The 21,934-nt window shown below is 48.7% G+C and overlaps 1 protein-coding gene across 1 annotated transcript in view; it reads right to left on the reverse strand.

The window, feature by feature from the left end:
• The window catches only part of LOC122532625 (agrin-like), a 437,045-nt gene extending 417,098 nt beyond the window's left edge, over positions 1-19,947 (reverse strand). Inside the window, exon 1 of the mRNA XM_043661541.1 lies at positions 18,135-19,947. Within this exon, the coding sequence (XP_043517476.1) occupies positions 18,135-18,567 (433 nt within the window). The 5' untranslated portion in view covers positions 18,568-19,947. The remainder of the gene's footprint in view (positions 1-18,134) is intronic.
• Between the last annotated feature and the right edge of the window lie 1,987 nt (positions 19,948-21,934).

Here is a 21,934-nt window from a genome sequence, read left to right on the forward strand (position 1 = left end):
ATACAATTGGGCCAGTTGACAATGTCGTCCACGGCTGAACGAGTATGCAGGCACGATGCTTTTTCACTGCAGCGTTCGAGCAGCAACGCGATCACGCGGTAATATTCATGAACTGGTCCGGCACTGTCCGCGACGCCAAGGACGCCTCAATCTTTTCGCACACCGTGCACATGATACTTATGCCGATGATAATGTAAATCGTAACAGTTCTCACGATCGTTAACTGCTTGTTTTCAATACGTACGTATATTCGTTACGGAAGTTGCACGGCGATGAAGAGAAATTTTTCGAAAGATCAACATAGCGAGTTAATTATGAAACAGCTTGCAAAACAATTAAATATCGAGAAACATCGACGCGAGCCGATCGCGCGAACGACATCGACATTAAGGCACACTTTTTGAAAGATCGGTATTCAATTACCGTCTCCAACCGAGAGTTTAATAGCGGACGGGAGAAATCCTGCGTGGTGAATGGAATGGCACCCTCGATGGCACCCAGTAATGGGACATGAAATTCCATTTCGTCCATTTCGAGGCTTTCACGTTAAAGGCGAGTGTCCGCTCGGGCATCGAGTCGCACGCGACAGACGCGTCGCCGCTCGTAAATTTCCACGGAAGAGGGAGAAGGAAGGGAGAAGGATTAGAAGCAACAAAACGAACACTACGGTGGTTTAACGGGGCAGTATAATTGTTGCTCGGAACACGCCGCCAAAGCGATCGCTCGTTCTCTACGCTGTCTTCATTCCGCCTCCGTCTCTTCCTTCGCTCCTCTAATCGCCTTCGTTTAAAGCGGCCGTATCAAATGGCAAACCGCGGAAAACTCCTCTCCTATCAATTACACGCAGTCCGCGGGCGTGACTCGTTCGTGATGCGAATCGCATGAAACGCGCGAACGTGATTCCGTGCCGCGGGTAAAATTATAAGAATCGTTTCTCGCGAAGGGAGCAAGATGAAGAAGTGGATCGGCGGTAAGGAGCAGGAACGAGGAGAAAAGTACGCAGCGTTCGATGTTTCGTGCGAGTTCCCCGCGGCGGCGAACTCTTACGTACACGGCCCCGATGCGTATTTAAAGTCTCGGTTACGCACGCAATCACGCCTTTATAGTTACGTGGAAGCTTGTAATAACGTACGACGCGATACGTAATGAAGGATACGTATACGAACGATCTCTTTGGCAAGATCGGCCCTCTCGTTGCTGCCGATGCGCGCAACGCTTGTACAACTCGTAATAGCAAGGCTGGCGCCGACGTCGGTTCTTCATTCGTGGTAGACCTCCATCGGGCATTTACGATCGCATCCACCGATACCCGCTCCTACCGATACTCGCACCAATACCACGGAATTTATCGTGACGCGTCGGCACCGCTCGCGATTCTCCAGAGACTCTGCAATTCGCTTGTAGATCCCATCAGCTAACTAGACGCTCCTGGCTGACATAGACGCGAGAGCAATCGTGACTCCTTGTTTATCGCGATTTATGCCGTGTATCGGAGAGACCTCTCTCCCATAGTGCCACTCATTACGAATACGCGTTCGTATTTTATCACGGCACTCGCCCACAACACGAATCGAACGTATTAACGTTCGTTGATCTGGTTGATCGTCACGATTTCCATTTTCTAATCGTATACGTGTACGATTAAGGAAACGAGATTTAGGGAGGAATGTTGCAGCCGACGAATTCTCGCCAGGAAAATATTATATCGCGTGCCTGATTACCATATTTCGTTTTAATTGGAAGATTAGCAAGAGTCACCGTCTACTAGAATTTGCAATCTACGACGATGAGCAAATCAAGCAAAACGTATAAAGGCATAAGACGCGCAGGCACATCGAGTCACAGATGCCGTTACGAAGGGCTAAAAGAAGAATGTTGAGTAATATATTTGGAGTCGATTGCTTTACGCTCGAACATGTAAATTGGTCACACGTTCCTCTCGGTATAACATGCCCTGTTTTCCGTTCGTACGAGCGAGAACCTGAATAAACATGAAGCGAAAGACTATAATGATATAATAATCGTGACAAATAACAAACGACGAACGTCGCGAAGCAATTACGCCAATAATATTTAGAAGCAGTTGCGACGAGATTAAAAACGCGGTTAGAGTATCGACTCTAACGTTGCGGTAATTCGCGCGAGTTTGCATTCTTATCGCGCTGCTTTCACTTTGCGATTGCAATCGACGATTTCGTTTGTTTCCATGTAGACAGAGTGAAGAAATTTATCCGTTTAAGTACGATCACGGCTGGCGCGTGGAAGCGTGGTACTTGGAGTATTTCGCGTGCAAATAAAGCCTTCAACTTTCAATGAATTTATAATGTCGCGAGGCGCGATAGCACCACCACGCGCGTTTCTGATCCGCGCGAGTGAAATTTTCAAACGAGGTGCCGGGGAAGACGTTATGTAGATGAGATAAGTTAACTACAGGTCCGCGGCTGTAAAACAGGACATGAATAATACGGTCATCGACCCATAATTGTGTTGCACTTTCTGGTCAGGCAACATCGTTGAAATCCTACCTCCTGCGTCCCAGATTCCGCCATAATTGAGAAGAGAAAACGAAGTAAAAATTGTCTGCCACATCGGTAAACGACGCGGTACAACGCGCCGAAACACTTGATCGGTTTTTTTCGTTCCGTCCACGCCGAGCGCGCAATACAGAGACTCGAGATGAAGGTGAAAGAAATTTCATCTTCATCTAAAGTGTCTAGGCGAGTTTTAAAAATCTCTCGAGTTACCGATAAGTTATCGACAGCAATTCTAACGTGGCTGTCAAATCCTGCTCGAAGACCGCGAGTGGAATGAGACTAAAGTTATCCGGCTGATTTACAGCTAATTAAAGTTAACAAGCAGTTTAACCTACTATGAAGCTGGCGTTTAAAGGCCGAAATTCCAAGGCGTATAAATTATCTTTTTCGGGGATGCGTACGGCGTTGAATGCTGTACAGCCGCCCCCCCTCTGAGAGCTCTAATCGCCCGACATATTTCCAAATTAAGGGCCAGCAAAGCGGGTCACAGGGTCGTTCATTCACGCTGTGATTTTAAATGGCGAATCTAGCGGCGAATGTTTGTTTCGAGATTTGTTGCGGCCTCCCTCGAGAAGGCCCTCACACACTCCCTATCGACTTCGGCAGCCCGGAGGGTTGGCATCGGCACGCTGGAATCCTCGACGGGCATCGAAGTTGATCGATCCGGCCCCTTCGACGCCTCGTTCAGGTCGAAGGTCCGGACTTAATGACAGTCGTAACAAATGAACGGTAATGTCATAATCGAATGCCGCTGAACACCGGCAATTTCGTCGTTCGATCTGAGAGTGATGGAACAGCCTCGATCTCTCGAGAAGAGCCAATTCTCGTTCGTATACGCGGTCGATTCGTTCTTTCGTCCAGGATGAAAAGAACGGGAGTGAAGTCACAATTTTCGCAGACGAATCGTTCGTTTGCATAATCTGTAATCGCATTAGAAGTCGTTCGTCAGACGGCATTAGAAAGTCCGGTCGCACGATTCGAAATCGATTCGAAATATACGTATAGAAATTGACATGGGGATCCGATCGTCGATCTAAATACGACAGAGTCTCGCAGCGTACAAGGGGATCTAGCAAGAGCAACGTCAGAGCAACGAAAAAAATGACCTAACGGACGTGTACGTACAAGTACAAACGTCGATCTATCGATAGCGATCGACGAGTGCCGTGGTGGTACACTGCGCCAGCCGAGTGCCATTAGTATGATCTATATCCGCTGCTTCTACCGGCTACTGATCCCTTAGATCTTATCTGACCGGTGGCTGCCTCTCGTTCCTTTTCATATCTTTCCTCTGGACAAGAGAAAAGATAGTGGCTTCCCCGTTACAGTTCCTGGCCCTTACTTACATATAGATTGCCTCTCGTTTCTTACACCCGAAATATTGCTAATCGTAAGGGAGGTGGAGCCCGCTGCCATCACGAGCCACAAAATTGCATTTGCATACGGGGCAGATTGTCCCGTTCCACGTGTAAAGGACCTCGCTCGTCCTTGGTAACTGCTCGCGTCCTTTGTGCCCGCTCTTCTTCGCGCGTATCGTCACCGGCGAAATGAGTCGTCGAAAAGCACGTCATTATCGACCAGCCAGGCGAGCAGAAGCAAAAGAAAAACGGTCTACAAACCAACTCGAGAACCAACATCCGACGAAGAAGATGGCGAACATCGAACCTTAACCGCTTCTTGCTTCTTTCCTCGTGTCGTATCGTGTCATTTCGTCGGCCAACCGCGAGCAAACGCGATGATAATTATTCAAAAATTCACGGCGGACACGAATCTCTTATCCCCTCCCCCGTCGTCGTTCACTTATCTCAAAAGTCTCGACCTTCGAGCGTTAAACGACCGCCTCACGTGTCCTATTAGAACGATAAGTCTGAAAGCGATCCTGTTTAAAAATTCCACGTTTAAAGCTGCGTCCACTGCGTTAAATATGTCTTTCTCTTGCGACGAGTCCTCCATTTTCCCCTCTCGGTATTCCATCTTTCGTCTCTCGCCACCGTGTGTAAATAGCACGGCAACCGCTGAAATTCATCGTTGAAATTCATCATTCGATTTGGATAACGAGATCACCGTCACCGACCCGTTTTCCATTATTCCATCCACAAAGGAGCAAATAAAAGGAGAGAGATGTCACGGTGCTTAAGCATCTGGACGCGTTATCTTCGTTAATCAATACGCCGTGGGACAGCCCTGAAAGGGAGCTACTTGAAAATAAATCGAACAGACATATTGGTAAACAGGCATTCAGAGGGAGCGAGGAATGAGAAAAAGGATGAAAGAAAGGATGAAGAAATGCCGTGGCCGTTCGTGATTCACTTCGGTTCGATCGACTGGTTTCGTCTGATCTCTTCATGAAAGGGAGGTGGGTCCTCTTGTCGATGGTTTTCGGCGATATCGCCGGCCACCGTGAATGTCAGATTCGTCGATAACTTCGTTGCCGACTATTTGTAATCTGTATATTCACCTGTCGATCCATCAATCCACCCGGGGGGGAATCAAGATACCGCGCGTTCCATTTCTCGCCGGCGCTGCCAACACTCTGCGTAAACTCGCAGCACCGCGTGTGTACCCCACCTCTACGCGTAGCCCATTGGAAATCGAGTGACAGCTAGATTGATAGTAATATTATCGAGGCATCCTCTATCGGGTCGAATCGATGACACTACGGATTAATGTCGCGTACAAATGCGGCAAATTGAAACAGAGTCGTATCGGAAATTGTCTCCCGTCCGGCGGGACTAACGGGTTAAAATTTTGTACGAAATCGACTCGAATCCGACGATAGATTTTTTTTTTTTTTAGTTATCGAATAGAGTTATTTCTCAAATGACCTCAAATAAACGTCAAAACTGAGAAGTGATTCCTAGTATTAGATGCCACTATAGAGAGAATTGAATTTGATTATAGCCGGTTTGTCGGACCGTGTAATTACCGGTCTGTCAAAATATCAGCCTCCGAGTCCCTTTTGTCGGCACACGATCTCAGATTTTTGCCTAACAGCCTAGGAAAACGTGGTGTCCCGGGGAAAATAGAAACGTCTCCCTCCGTAACGCTCCGTGAAGGGTCTGATTATTTTCAAAACGGTACGCCGATGAATTTCTTGATCGAACGTCGCCTCGATGTCACGGCCGTCCATCGGATCGCAGGCACGGAAGAACACGGGAACAAAAAAAGGGTTCTAATACGAAATCTGTCCTCGCATATTTTTACGGCCGTCCGTTACATCCACGCGCTTATTTTTCGTTCCTATTCACCTTCGACCGACCGTCCCTCTCCACCCACTCCTACTTTCTGGCTACGCCTCCCTTCTTCTGTCCAGGATAATAATTAATGACCGCTCCTACGAAGAAGGCGCCGCCACCCAGGCTCGATTCTTCTCGGCCGCAGAAAATAATTACGAATTCGAAAATGGCTGTTATTAATTCACTCGATTTGAACACTCGATGGAAGGGCTGACTGCGAAAGACAGAAAACAGTCGAGTAATCGCGCAACATCTGATCGTGAAAACGAAACTCGAAGATAAACTGTTCAACGTGTTGCGTCGTTGTTGCATTTAGCTTTCTCAAGCGTCGAATGAAATCAAATTCCCGAAAAGGAATTGTACGTAGTTTCCATTAGGAGTTATTTTAGATCCTTGAGGGTAATCGTGTTACAATCGTGTAAATTGAATCGCCTAAAATTCCGAAACCTAAAGTTCCACGGTATATACGACACGGTGATAACTAAATAAAGTCATCCCCGATAACAAGCGTTATCCGAAATAAGTTAAAAATGGGGAGCGATGGAAGGCGAGACAGCAGGCAATTAGTAGAAGGAAGAGGGAGCGAGAGGGAGACGTTTCGATACAAGCATGGTCGAGGCTCAAGGGGAAGGGCCTTGAGACTCGAAAATCGATTCACCAAACAAATGACTCAGTTACGCGCTGCACATTCCAGCAGCCGTTGATCTCTCACAATCAGTTTTCTTCTCGACGTTGCTGCCCTTTCAAGAGCGAGGCTCCGCCATTTTAATGACCCTGCTGGCACACAGAGCCGAGAGCGCGAACGGAGTCGGGCAAACAGCCGGAGACGGGAAAATAAAGGGTCGAGGCGAAAGGAGACTGTGAACGTGGCAAAAGAAAGGCCTGTTATTATACCGGCGTGGACACAGAAAATTGCCGGATGATCAAAAGAGGAAAAGGGACGAAAAGGGAGGAAAAGAAAGAGCGAGAGCGAAGAATAGAGCGACGCGGACAGGGTCGAAACGAACCACGCGAGAAGGCGTGGTAGGGTGTGGTTGAATTTGTCAGGAGGGAGGGTTGGTTTCGCTTGGATTTATATTTCATAAATTACTTCGCGGACCTCTTACGTGGCCAATGTCCGCAGCAAAAATACCATTAGAAAGCTTAATGAGTCTGTTAGTAGGTATTTATATCTAATATCTGTGTTTAGTGCGTTTAGTTTATCGCGCGAGACAGACGTAATTTGCACCTTCACTTTCTTACTCCGCATACGTTAGATCTCTGTTAGAACTCTGTAGGATATCGCAGCGATATTGAAACGACAGCTTTCGAAGTAACGTCGAAATGTCGTGAAATATTGGAGCCGCGAGTATATATTTACGCGCGGTACGCATTTCTAAATTCCCCGTTTGTAACCTTCCCGTGTTACATAACGTGGCATACACAAAAATCGTGGCTCTCGTTAAATATTTTCTCACGTTCGCCGGAACTTGTTGAAATTCTCCGCATACTTAGTTGCCCCACGTAACAATTCGAAGACACTTGCTCGCAAACTATGTTATTACAAGCAACGGTCTCTGACGGATGTCGCAGTGAAATTTCGCGTTAGAAAGGAACGAAAGTCGGACACGAATGCCTCCGATATCGATGGCGTTCGTTCGTTCGTTCGTTCGTGCGTCAACGCGCGGCTATAAGTCGCGACAACCGGTATCGGTGGCAGGGTCTCGGACAGAGGGAACGTTTAGGCGAAGTAAAAGGGCCGCTGATTAGCTTATCTGGAGATACGGGCAAAGCTGATTGGTAAGGGCAGCTTATCAGCCAGCCACTTAATCGCCTCGCGCCGGTCGGTTCGACTGATCCTGCCGAGTTGTGAATCCGATTAGCTGGTACTACGTAACGTTTTACATCCGACTTCTCTCGGAGATTCACTCTCGGCACGCACGAGTCGGAGTCGGTGGCTCCGACCTTCGAATCATGCTCGGCGAGCTCGGGTTACCTTTAAGAAGCAGGCATTTAATTTAAATCTGTAACGCGTACTGGCGCTTCCAGCGACCTTATATGGAAACGATTTATCAGTGGCGTAAGTAGGATTCTTTTATTCGCCGCGAGGGATCTCCCACCCGCCATCAGATAACCAAACATCGTCAAACGACTCGGGTTTCCCGTTCCCGGATGATCGCCGCGTTTCGCGTTGCATCAGATTTCATCGGGCCGCGAGAGTTTCGTCGACCGTCGTTTGATCGAAAAATTTACAACAGCCGATGGGAGCACTCGAAACTACGCGTACTCGAGAATCGATAAATCCTCCAAAACGAACGCCAAGACTATCTTTGATCGGCCAATCGAGAAACGTCCGCGTGATATTTCGGTGGTAGAGATAGGGGCGGAGAGGGCGGAAATTCGAGGCTCGTGTTTGAGGCTGAATCAAGATTACGCCACTGCCTATTGTAGGTATATAGTGAATCTTGGCGAAGCGGAATGGACTCTCCTCTCGGGCCTCTGGATTCGCCTTTTCGTCGTCCGCGCAGCTCTCAGACGACAAAGAGAAAGGCCGTGGAAACGTCACATCTTGATTGTACGAGATGAAAACCGCCGCTTTTTTTTATACACCGGCGAGAGGAATTTTAATTTTCTCGAGAAAACAAAAACTGGTTCTTCCAGCTATAGGAACCGCCGAAAGAGAGACAAGACCAACCGAGAGAAAGAGAGAAAGAGAGAGAGAAACAGGAGGCGAGGGAGAGAGTTGGGTGCAACCACGGCATTCCACCCACTCGAAAGTTCGACCGAGGAAGAGTCTCAAACGCGTCTATGACATTCCACCCACTGTTTGGTTTGTTCCCAATGAGAAGAGAGAAAAGGAACGACACGTGTCAAAGGCAAACACGGGCAAAGGAAGATGGAGGAAATGGTTTGTTGAGAGCTGTTTGTCGAGAGTTGATCGATCGATTCGTGCGCGTCGCGATGATTTCTAGTCACGTTCTATAATTTGTATAATAAGTGTAAAATATGCCGGCTCGGCTCCACCCTGACATCCGTTGAAAAACTTAACGAGTGCCGGTAAAACGAGTGAATTTTCGACGGCGGCTTGATTTATTATTATTCAACGAAATCCGTTGTATACGGTCGCCGCGGATGTATAACTCTCTTTTCACGCATAATTCGACTCCGGGCCCATCCCCGGCGACTCTTTGCCCCGCATAATGAACGTGTAATTACGAAATAATTACGATGTTGCAAAAGGAACGGCGAGTCATGTCCCGAGGTAAACATCGAGGTGAAAAAACAACATCTCGCTGCCGGCGCGTTCTTTTTTCGCCGTTTTATCTTCATCAAACGCCGTTTTCGTCGACGAAGTGCTCCGAGAGCACTCTCCCGGCCGGAGTCTCCAATCGGAGTCCACGGTTCTGTCCTCGTGTCTCCACGAGTGGCCAACACGGTAAGCAGGACTGAGCGCCTTGTCGCGGCGTGATGAATCGCCAATTACCATACGACCCGTCACTCACGCGTTCCTTTTTCCATCCCCCTTTTCGACCGCTTCCCACCCAGCGTCTTTACCGCAACCTTGGTGACGCCAATCACGCTCGACCGCGCCATACACCGTGTAATATCTTCGTCTATTCTTAGAAAAATACGGCGGCGATTCATCAGGCGCGAACTTCCAATCATCCGCGGTGCGTTTTCTTCGCCATAGTTATTGTCAATATCTCGTGAAACGTCCGCTGAAGAGATTTTACCCAAATTTGGATGAACTCGTGCCGATTAATTCTTCTTGCGAAAATGAAATAGCTAACTAACGGAGAGATAATCGTTGATGAACTGTTGAACCGAACTTCGTGAAAGATAGTATCGAGAAATGGATTAGAACGCGAACCGTGAGAAAATACAATCTCACAACGCGGGGTAAAAAAAGGTATCGCGAAGATGTTAACGAATGCAAGCCACGTATCTCTCGCCGGCTTCGATCACGTGTCATAATGAAGGGGTTCGATGGTCGAGTACCATACGCGATTCGTCATTAATTGGTGCCAAGTCACGTACGAAGGGCCCAAATACTAGGACCAGTGGGAGCAATTTCAAGGGGCGCAGCGAAATTCCCCGAGTTGATATTCCTTTTTTCCCCACTGCTCCTTGTTGCGCCGTTTTTGCCTCGGTCCCCGAGACAGGCGAGACGAGCGGTGCCCTCGGTATACGCGCACGCTCGTACGCGCACGGGGACCTGCAATTGAAAGCTGTTACGCTTGGTATTTTATGGCTTTGTCCTCGAGGCATGCAAAACTCGATTTTTAAGGTCCTACGACGCGGGCCCGGGCCGCCTTAAGTAACGGGGCACGGAAATGCGCGCCTCCTAATTAAATCCGACTAAATTCATCAAAATCGTCGTTAAAGCCGCCGTTGGTCACCAACCCTCCGGCGGTAGTCCAAGCTGCGATCGTTAACGATCCTTGCCGCAAAAACGAGATTCCGATCTGTCTAATTGCCGCTCCGCGGTGTGTCCGAAACCCTCAGCGGGAATTCCGATCGGAATCGTGCCGCGATAGGAAAGGTCGTACGACCCCGAGCTCGTAAATAAACCGACGGATCGGTTCCTGGAGATCACGAGGCGAACAAAAAGACTGGCTGGATCCGCGAGCAACAGCCATGGCAACGAACGTTCAATCGTAACTCACGACGTATTTTTCCGTGATCGTTGCCCGCTCCTCCTTCGATCGACGCGAAGGAATCGTTCCCAACGGGATTTCAAATTGCCTCTGCCGAACGAGAAGCACGCTGCAGCGAGAATACGCCACGATGTAGAAACTGCTCGCGATAAGTCGTCCTGATGGATCGCGTACCCAGATCGTGAAAAAATTCGAATAGACGGGAAGTTTGGTAGGAACTAAACAATGGGATAACGATAGCCAAGGAGAAGAGACTCGAGAGGGATCCGAGCAATCGATATCGGTCGGAAGGCACGAATTCTTACTGCCGTTGGATCGTGCGGCACGAGGCCGCGCTCCAGATGAGACAGTAATATCGATAACAATAATAACAATAATAATAGGAACAACGTCTTCATGAACAGCCGGAGAGGTGGCGGGCGAGTGAGTGAGGAGGTTATGCCTCCTTGACCTTCGGGGACCTGATCGAGGAATCGCCAGGCATCGGCGCACGTAATCACCGATCTTGAGCGGAACGAACGGCTGGATCGGTAGCCTGCGCGGGTGGGAAGGTGAGTGGAAAAACGAGAAAGATCTTTCGTGTCACGGTAAGAGCCAGCGTTGTGAAAGGCGGTGGGACGCTTGAAATAAAACACAGGCGAGCTCTGGCAGCTCGGAGCAGAGGAAGAAAGCGACTAGCCGAGGAGAGGACGTCCGAGCCGAGAAAAAGAATAGTAGCGAGAGAGCGGCGGCAAGCGGCCGGTTACGTTGAGAGACTAATTGACGCCGGGTTCGGAGAAAGAAGAGGAATCCGTGTTGGTGCAACCCCGCTAAATGCCGTGACACGCGCGCAAATTAATAGGTAGACGCTGCACAAGCGAGCAGGGGGGAACGAGTAAATTGAAATTTCTACGGTGTTGCAGCGTGGCACGCCAAGCGAAACCAAGCTAGTAATTCGATCAGATTTTGTTTGCACGATACGTACGAATTAATGCAATAATCGTAGAGATCAGATACACACAGAGGGTGTATCAACGTTCAAATTTCAAAAATTTTATTTCGAGATCCGGCAACATGAAAGGAGCTCCTTCAACTGATTCACAACTGGCGAATCACAGGAAGTAACGAATTAAGCTACGATAATTCTACGAAGCTTTATAAGGAGCCTGCACGAAGCTTATCGTAGAAACGCACACGTAACGCTCGCAGCAGTGTCTCAAGAGCTTTTTTTTCACCGGGAGACTGGCGCCTGACCGTTTCCGAGAGAAACGTGTGAACAGCCGGCCCGTGAGAAAGTCTAGAAATATCTGCGGCGTCAAATGAAATCTTTTAATTAGGACCAACTTGAGGGTGGATGATCGCCATGCGTGCCTCCGCCGCTTGAATAAATGAGTTACCCTTCGTCCTTCTGGGGTCCGGGCAAATTGGTAGAGATCGGGTCTATGGCCCGAGGGAATTCGTCGCTCCTGAAGCTGAGTCTGCCTCCTCATGGGCCATACAACAGGAAACGATGCGTATCTTTTCGATTTATTGCGTCGTATTGAGTCCTGTGTCGAAACGAAAGTTCTTCGAAAAGAAAAAAAAAAAAAGAAAACGCCACGGTGTGTCTCGTTTTTCACTGTCGTAAATAACTCGTTAACACGAGACTAAGCGACAGCTCCAAATGTGGCTGACGAAAATTCAAACTTATTCCAAATTTATTCGTGTCCGCGATTGGGAATTTGGCCGCGATATCACGCTGCTCGCGCGCGACGTTCTTTTCTCGGATCAGTTTGTTCTTCGACGGCGCCTCGAACGATCTTGCCACCATCGTTAAAAGCTTTTATCGCTCGGTTAGGTGAAGGGAGGACGGTGACACCCAGCGTCGCATCCGGAAGCCCCGTCTCTCCTCGCCGTTTTTTTTTTTTATTCCCCGCGACGACGGAAAGCGAGAATCGACCTCCGTCTGAACCGGTGCGCGGCGCGGCTGAGAAAATAATCGTGGAAAAAATGGCACGGATAGAACGATGGCCGTCCGGTGTAACGGCGTTCAGCGTAATAAGCGACAGTTTCTTCGGTTAAACGAGGTGCACGGAAGAGAGCAAAAAAAAAAGGATACTCTCGCGCGGAGGATTCTTATGCAAATTAGCTGTATAAAGACGTCCGTTCGGACATCTTTAAATATTGTTTCCCGAACGGAATTACCCTAATTTTGTCCCGATACGAGCGTCTACTTCTTCTTTCCTTTCTTCAATTTCGTAGGAACGCGGCAACCGTCCCGGTATTAAGTTACCCGAATGGACGAAGCTGGCCGAACGGAGCGAGGCTGCGACTAATTTTTCAGCGAGCTCGCCTTACAAAGCGTGCATAATACGCGCCCTCGGTGTACGCTCTGTGGCTCTGGCAATCAACCGCCTACCTCGGCCACGAGCAACAGGAACCAACACTGGTAAATCGTACCGAGCCAACGATCCAACGACTAATCCCTTGGAATCAGCCTCTGTACACATGATACAGCGCTCCTCTCTATTTCTTCACTGCTCCGCGCACTGCTCGTGACAGACGCATTAAACCGCGCATTACACGACGCAATCTGCTTAAGAAATTACTAGAGAAATTTGAAAGGATCATTCGGTTCTAATGACGTTGTTACCGCCGCGTCGCTTTCACGCATCGACACCCGCGATAAACGTTGATCGACGTGTGGTACATTTTCTTCCACGCCGCAAAAATCGTACATATATTATTCATAAACCGATAATATATAATAAATAATTATAATTAATATAGCTATATTAATTATTACGCACGAGCTGTTATAAAGGCGAAATTTGGCCTTCGTGAGAGACTGGTTCATCTTCAAATTGACAAATGTATATCGTTTTATATTTTAATTAAAACGACTGCTATAATATTTTACGACTCCCGGCTCGAAAACGTAACAAATTACGTAGACGCAAATTAACTTTGCACGCGTCAATTTATGATATATTTTTCGAGAATATTAAACAGCAAATTGCATCGTAGGTTTAAATGAAAATATAAAAATCTTTGCCACATTGATTGAACAAGCTTAAATGCAATTTTGTACGTGCGAAGTAAAACACGTTCGGACATTCGCAACAAAGTGACAGAGGATACAGATGACTCACTGCGTAGGAACGATTTGAAAATTTCTATCGACCGTCGACAGTAAATGATAACGTACAGGAAATGGAGCGCCTCTGCAATCTCTCGAACGAGAGATCCAACATGGAGTAAATACAAATCACAATATTTATACGTGGAAAGATAGCCAACCACGTATTTCTTCCTGGTGAAAGTAATACATTCTCTGTCGCGGGTGATTGTTCGATTATCGGATTAGCGACGGATCGCGGATTTTTACGTTCGAGCACGGCGGTCTTTGATCTCGATCGCATGCACAGGCATGTACCACCGAACGACAAATGACACGCGCTGTTAAAAGCCGCGCTGTTATAAATTGCAATTACCGATCTACGCGGATCGCGCAACACCGTCATCGCTCCGATACACTTTCTCTCGCGTCGTCGCGCCTGTCAAAAGGGATTGAACGGCGCGCACGCATCTTCGAAGCCTCTAACCATCGTCGGCCGGATTACCGAGAGAGAGAGAGAGAGAGAGAGAAAGATGCAAACGGGTCGATTGGTATTAAAATTTATCGATCGCGTTAGGGGTAATTCAACGGAGAACCGTGTCACGCGGATGGACATTTAACGCGTGTACACGAGCTGCGTGAAACCCAAGTCCCGCTTGAGTTACAGGATAAATGATATATCCAGTATATCTTGCTGGCTGGCGAGATATTTTCGATCGGTGGCCTGCCATTAGCGCGATTGAAATTCTTACATATTTTCGTTACGTTCGAACGAGCGACGCACATATGCATATCGTACGTATATTGGCTAGTGACCAAAAACCTGAATGCACGTTAATCTTTAATGTCGATAACGATCCCCTTGCCTGGAATATCTCAACGAATCGTAGAACGCGTAGTGCAAACGAAAGTGCAAAGTGTCAAAATGAAATATCAAAGTGAAACAATTTGATGGAACTTAATGCATTAATATGAAATACGATCGCGTAATTAGGTGTTTCGCGTGTGTATACCGGCATCTATTTCGTATCAGCCAGAGACTATATGTCATAATCTACAACGCAGCAATTTCACGGTGCGTTTGCAAGGTAACAGCTTGACGGAACGCGGCCACGGAAGCAGACACACTCGATCAACTCATCTCGCTTCCGTCCGTGTCCCTCCGTTCAACCAGATATCGATCGAGGGAATCATCATCAGCGCGGCGTACCCGGCCATTTTGTACGCACACGGCGGCGGCAGAGATGCGTGGGCGCCAAGATAATTACCGTTTTGAAATCGTATAGGTACGAACGGACATTGATAGAGCCGCGGCGTCTTAACAATAGTCACAAACCCGATTCACGATTCATTCGTCGACTCTCTTCTTCAATCGCGCGTACGACGAAGATGAAAAAACCATTGTTCTCCTTCACTCCCCCATATAAGGATGACTGTGCACGAAACTACGAACACGTGCTCCGCCTAATATTATCTTTATTCGGCGGTAGCCACAGGAACTCCGAACTTTCCTTCGATTTAGAGACTACGAATTGCCGCGCTTCGTTTCTTCTTTCGGTTCGATCAAAATCGTTTCGCAAGCTTTATAATTGTGTGTATGTGTGCGTAACGATTTTATAATTGAGTAACACGTGTAACGGCTGAATAGAAGAGAATACTAATTTGTCCGCGTGTCGGAGCAAACGTTGCTTTCGCAACGAATTTCCCGTGCACGGAAACGACGCGCGTGTCATTCACCACCAGAGAGGAGGAATCATCTCGAACCGAGTCGTTCTTATTTTACACGCGCCTAACGTTAACGTTTCCTCGCACCTAACCAAACAATCTCTTCGGCTGATAATAATTTTTAAGCGAGCACACGCGCGTTTTCTCGCTCTAAATTTCTATGCAACGCTACAACTTTCTACAACTATTGTCGATGCCACTGCAAAACTGCGCGAAACACTCGACGCTGTGAATAACAAATTCTGCCACGGTTCGGTTTCGCAGAGAACACGCGTAGAGAATACGCTTCGTTTCGTTTCGCGTAACGAGGACGTTGCATGTCCCTGCTGCGTATTTCAGCCGAGAGCCGCGGCGCAACGTGGAAAATATCCGCGACGTGAGAGAAGCAGCAGCAACCCCGATGAATCATCGCGTAAGGGTAGCTAGAGGAAAAATCCTCGAAATCTGGCACACCTGGGCACACCGGCTGTTATACAGATAGGGCGTGCCGATGTTGGCGCAGCTTGGCAAAATGCGTAGGTCGTCCGCGTATTATGCTGATCCCCTGAGTGACTCGATACACGCCGTGGTCTGAACTCGCGCTTGAATCGACTTTCAGTGCTGTGGCGTGCGCGCGAGCGGTCGACCGAGTCCACGCAGAAATACCGTAGCCTGTCGCATTGAAAGCGCATACGCGTCAAGTAACGCGGCCGTACGTGCCGGCGTACTTGCATAGGTAAGTACGTGGGCGATTGCTATAGAGCAGCGGGAGGACCAGGTGTCGCAGGTAGCCAGCGGTTGCCATATTCCGCGCGCGAAAGCCTGTCTCGCGAAAAATCCCACCGCGAACGCGGTTGGTTCTCACGGTTCGAATCTGTTCCGGGGAAAGTGAATCGCCGTATCGAAATCCGCGATCGGGTTTTTATCGTTCACGTTCGATGAGACACCACTCTGTTTTAATCGAGCCTTTACCGAGGTCTAGACGACGTTGAAAGACACAACACTCGTCCAGTCACATACATTAGAAGCTCGACGTATGTATGGCAAGTCGCTCGGAGATATAAGTGATATTTACTTTTTTCCAACTGTATCGTAAAAGTTTCAATGATACCCGCTGAAACGTAAGAATGACGCAAGCAAGAGAAACGTAACGTCGACGATAATTCTTCCAGGAGAAGATGAAGATAGCGCGGAGAGAAACAGGAAACGATAGGAGCAATATTGGCAACTGCAATGACAGATAAGAGAAACTTCGGGGAACTTGGCGAATGTGGAAAGGCTGTACTAAAGTCGTTGTTCGATCGAGGCAAGACGGTTCTTGGTACGAAGGCGCGCTGCCGGGGATAGATCGTCGAATGAACATCTTTCTCTCGATCTGCGAGTATTAAATTAACTATCTTAATGCTCGGGCGTTTTGTCAATGATACGAACGTACCTTCCGAGAAACGCTAATTAAACGTTATTTAAATTTATCTTTCTAGAAGGTATTACTCGCTGCACGTCACCGAGGAATCGCAGACATCTTTGCCACGAGTCACACCCTTTCAGAAACGCAACGACACTGTGATTAGCAAAGGCGCCAGATTGACGCGGCCAGCGAGAAAAAGAGTTCGAGTTCGGAGGGGAGACACGCGCGGAAAGGAACAGCCGTGTTAATCAATCCTGTCCGCTGCTCGACGTTCCGCGGTAGAGTGGCGATTTTCCTAGGCGGCTCGCACCCTTTCATTATTTCCACCGAACGCTTCCGTATCGGTTGACTGACGTTCAGTCGCGAACTCCGAGCCACCGACCGATTTGAATTTCAGCCCGCGGCGCGTTCTCGAGAAAACTTCTCCTAATTACACGCGACACCTTTCGGAGAAACATCGGCGACATTTTACGACCGGTGTGGTACGTGTGCACGGACGCGCGATCGACTTGCAAATCGACGTGAACGAAGAAAAGAGAAAGAGAGACGAATCGAGAGAGAGAGAGAGAGAGAGAGAGAGAGAGAGAAGGACGATATCCTTGTCGGTAGGCGGTATTGTAAGTTATCGAGGCTGGACGATTATCTCTTGGGCACTTCACGGCCCCCGGGAACGACGGCAACTTTTATTCGTCAAAGTCCTCGGGACACCATCGTCGTTGACATCGTCGAGTCTCTCGCCTGTAAGCCGATCTTCGAAAAAGAGTAAAACCGCCGTCGCTTCGGCGGCACCGCGTTTAACCCCTTCTTATTAAATAAATCATCCGACCCCTTACACCGGCCAGCCAATATCTCAGAGTCTCATCTTATAATTCCTACATTAATTTCTCTAATAGTCACGGACACCGCTTTGTCTTCCGTGGCGCGACACTCGAAACCGGCATCACCCTGCCAACGCTATCGATAAACTTTAAACGGAGCTACGAACGTGGTAAATTGTCGACAAAGAAAAGAAAAGGCGATCGAGTTCCGTAATGGTTTAATAATAGAACGGTGAATTATTTTTCCGGGTGGTTAGCGACAACTACGCAGACTCGAGACATCGTCCGGCGGACCTTGAGCGCGGCGATACTCGTCGCTCAAACGACGCGGATGCCCTTCGCTTGCTGAACAATGTCAAACAGGACGGCGAACAGGAATAAACGGTCGGCCGGATACGAATTCTCTCGCGGACGTGAAAACGCGTACGAAGCTCGTACGAACGGTACCGTTGCGCTACCTCGCGAAAGTCTGCAGTCACGCGGCGCGAACAAGTTTTCATTTTTGCAAAAATTGCAAAAGAGCCGTAAAATTGCTTCTTTCGAGCGTGAGGTTGCCGTTATTTAAATAGACACGCACTTCGACGTATACACTTACGCGCATACCTTGCGCGCGTTTCCTGTGCCAGCAGCATCGTCGCGACTTATCCAATTAACTCGAGAAGCGAAAGTTACGCAACGGGCTTGGCTTTCGAAAGCGAAGAGGCGATTGAAGAACACTCACCTCTGACAGCGGCGTTGAGTCTGTCCAAATTCGCGAGTGTGAGGGGCACCGGGCCGAAGTGCATCACGATCTTGTCCACGTGTCCGCGGTGTTCGTCGATCACGGGATCGCGACGCGCCATGAAGATGCCCGTGTAACTGCGACGCACGTAGTGGCCGCACGTGTCGTTCAACGTGAGGTCCAGGGTGGCGTTCAGTACACCCTTGATCGCTCTCTTAACGCGCACGTGCAACTGCCCGTTCCTCATATCCTTGATCTTCCCCGTGAATATGTAATCCGCCTGACGAACCTTGTTCATGAAAGTCGTGTCGTTTCGGATGGCCGCGGTTAAATTCGCGCGACAGTCGAGAAGTTCCTTGGTGGACGAGACGGCCAAAGGCAGCATCACGCTGGCCCATATCATCAGAAAACCGAGTTTCAAGTTGACATCCATCTTTTTTTCTTTTCTTTCTTTTCACCGTTTCTTCACACCTCCTTGAGTATCACTTCATCACTCTCCGCGTACATACATTCACACAATATCCCGTCAATGTAATAGATTGTTCGTAATTATTCGCGCACCATCGCACTCTTTAAATTCATGCTTCAATTAACGGTGGCTCGGTCGATTATTCCGATCGATCGTACGTTGAAATTCTGGGTCGTGCGTGCGGCGTAATCAGCGCCGAGGATCTACGAACGAAAATGATGGATGACGCGTTGGAAAGCGTCCCCGCGACACTCGAGAAACTGAAACTATCCCCGAAACAGTGGAACGAAGCGAACATCGATCGAAAGAGGATTTCACTGCTCCGATCCTGGCCTCGGTTTGATTAGTTCCTTGGCTGTCGATCTGGACATCGTTTCTCGAAAGATACCTGGCCACTCGAGTTGAGCCCTCTAAATGGAAACGAGTCCGATCTTATACGAGGCGTGTGATCTTGAGCAACAGGTTGGCGCCGTGTGTCGACCCACGCTCGCCGATTTCCAATCCGCGTGACTCGTTTCCCGTTCTGCCAAGTGGCAAGTGCGAAACTCTGCGCGATTCGATCACGTGATCAATAAACTGTCGATTCGGCAGCTGGCTGCCTCGTAGCCACGACGTTTTATCACCTGCTCGATAGCACTGGGAGACGATTCCGCCCGATATTGTTACAATCTTCGACAATTTTACCCGTCCTACCGGAATATAGAGCGCGCAGTAACGCGCAATTTGTGTCCAACGACGCGCGATTCCTCTGTCCACTCGAGCTCTGTAAAATTTAATATGGTCAACTCGATGATGGATCAGTCAGATAGGAAAAACTGCGAGAAGAAAATAAGAAAAGTATTTCGCGCAAACGATCGATCGACTTTCACTGAAACTGTACCTTCTCGCCCCCGACTGAAAATTTTTCAGAAAGAGGAAGAGACTGAACAAACGCACTTCGTTACACTCGCGAGACACTAGAATTTTCTATTTAGACGCAAGTACATTCACGTAAGTAGTTGGGCAATTCACTAAATGACAACCTGATCACTGATCACTGACCAAATTCGAACCTTCTGACCAATCGATCGAAAATTGTCAAATTCGACGACGCTTCGAACGTGCAGTCGAGACGAAGAACGAAAGAAAAAAAAAAAAAGAGGAAAGAAAAGAAGCAACTGGCCCCTGTCGACTCGATTCGAATCGGTATTGGACCGACGGCTGAACCTTCGGCTGACAAATGCGACGAGCAAAAGCACTGTCAACGGCGAGAAGTTAGCGGCGCGCTCGACATTCGGGCTACCACGACGACTATCCGCGATCCTGCGCGAGTGAGAGAGCAGTGGTTGAGGTGGTGGTTGGTCGCGTGGAGGCACGCGCTGAACTGAGGAGGGCTAAGTGTGGATGCTGCAACTACAACGTGTAGGCGTAAGTCGCCTTAGACCAAGGGACCAAGAGGGAGAGAGAAATGACCGGCCGAGTGTGTGCACACGTCGCTACACACACACACACGCGTGCCAAACACAGGCTCCCGCCTCTTTCCGTGCACGTTCGTGTATTCGTGCGAGACTCGCGAGAAAAACGGAGGGGAGAGTCAGCCGGAGAGACAGAAAGAGAGAGAGAGAGAGAGAGAGAGAGAGAGAGAGAGAGTGGTGAGAGAGAGAGGAGAGAAATCTTACCGAGACGAGAGTACGTTTCTTTCTTCGTGTCTGCCACGTGAGCATCCAAAGATGCGTGCTGTATGTGGGTGCTATTGACACACTTATACCTACACCGACGCGGGATTTTCACATACGTGTACCGTTCACGAGACGACACGAAGAAAGAACGTGGAAAATAGATCGGTGGTCTTTCGCGTGAAATGGTGGAAACGGGCGGAAAAGGGCAGGTACATAGATCAACGTCGAGCGTTCGACACGGTCCTTCGTGTTCGCCTGTGTTATCCGAGTGAAATGTTAGGCCAACCCTTGAATCGGATGTCGTTGCGTGCGAGACACCGTTTTAACATCTTAAACGCCCGTGATTTCGACAACGTGGGTGACAACTGGGCGGAAAAAAGAAATCGGTCGGACAGTCGCTCTGATCTATATCGACTCTAACGAGCTACAATCTCGAGCGGTTTGTAATTGATGGCTATCGATAATACCGAATGGTATCGGTGCGATGACCGCTCTCGTTCGATGGTTGGTCGGCCGCATCACCCACGAAACGGTGGGAATTCTTCTTAACGAGTCTGTCGAAGCAGCTAATGAATCGACTCTCGAACGCGACAACGTGCAAGGGAAATGGCGCGTTCTTGCTCGTTTATTTATGATAATAGTTTCCTTTCCGCGGTGCACAACGAAGCAAAGACTGATCTACGGTGTCGTCAGTTATAGTACATCATAATTTCCGCGGATATTTATACGCTCGCGTACAATGTTATGCAGCACCGCGGCTTGGGCGTGGACGGAATGGAGATTCTTGTCTCTTCGCTCGGCCAACCAGATATGGTCTCGAGTTTCGAACTGTTCACGGAGAACGATCCTCCAAGTAGATACTAGAACTGTTCGTTTTGACGAGGAAAAACCGGCCAGCACGCTACCCACGCGTTCTCCTACCATATCGCGAAACCACCCTGGCATTGTTTTTTCCAATCGTGCAATTTCACCGACGCGGCCAGCTCCGCTTTCCACGGTTTCGTTCATTAGATCGGACTAATGCGAGATATCAGCAGATACGAGCACTTCGAGATAGTTTGGTCAAAAATCCAAAATAACGTCGAGACACGCGGCCCGCGAGCGGTTACCGCGATACGATAATGAAACAGAGATCCGTATCTGGTGGACGTTCGCCCACGTGGACGCGGAGGAATGCAGGCCCAACTAGTTGCATTGTTGCAGAAATATGCATCGATAGTAATAGGTAGACCGGTGACGTTAATGAATGCCTTATGAGAGTGAGATCCGTGGTGTATCGCTGCCGATTAAGCGAGATTTCTCACCCGGCTAAACGGCCTAGATCCACGCGATCGTTTTCGAAAGGAAACAGCTCTGGAAACGCTTCTATGGGGACATTAAGTCCCCCCGAGTACGCGGCGTGGCACGATCACCGACGAGCAAAGCGAATCGGCCCGATGCCCACGCTCGCGCGACATATCACCGGCGATCGGTTCGGGCTCGAGCGTCCTTGTCCGTATGTCCTTACCGCGGATACCTTCGAATCCTATCCCCGAGGGTGTGGTGTCGACGTTACGCCTCGGATTGTCTCGTATCTCCCATCTGAATTGTCAGTTGTCCGAGACCCGTAATATCCTGCGAAGTGCTAACGTCGCAATTTCCAACTGGAATATATCACATTGTTCGTTACAGTT

Source organism: Frieseomelitta varia, unplaced genomic scaffold, assembly GCF_011392965.1.
Source record: "Frieseomelitta varia isolate USP_RPSP 00005682 unplaced genomic scaffold, Fvar_1.2 scaffold_462, whole genome shotgun sequence".
Taxonomy (NCBI): domain Eukaryota; kingdom Metazoa; phylum Arthropoda; class Insecta; order Hymenoptera; family Apidae; genus Frieseomelitta; species Frieseomelitta varia.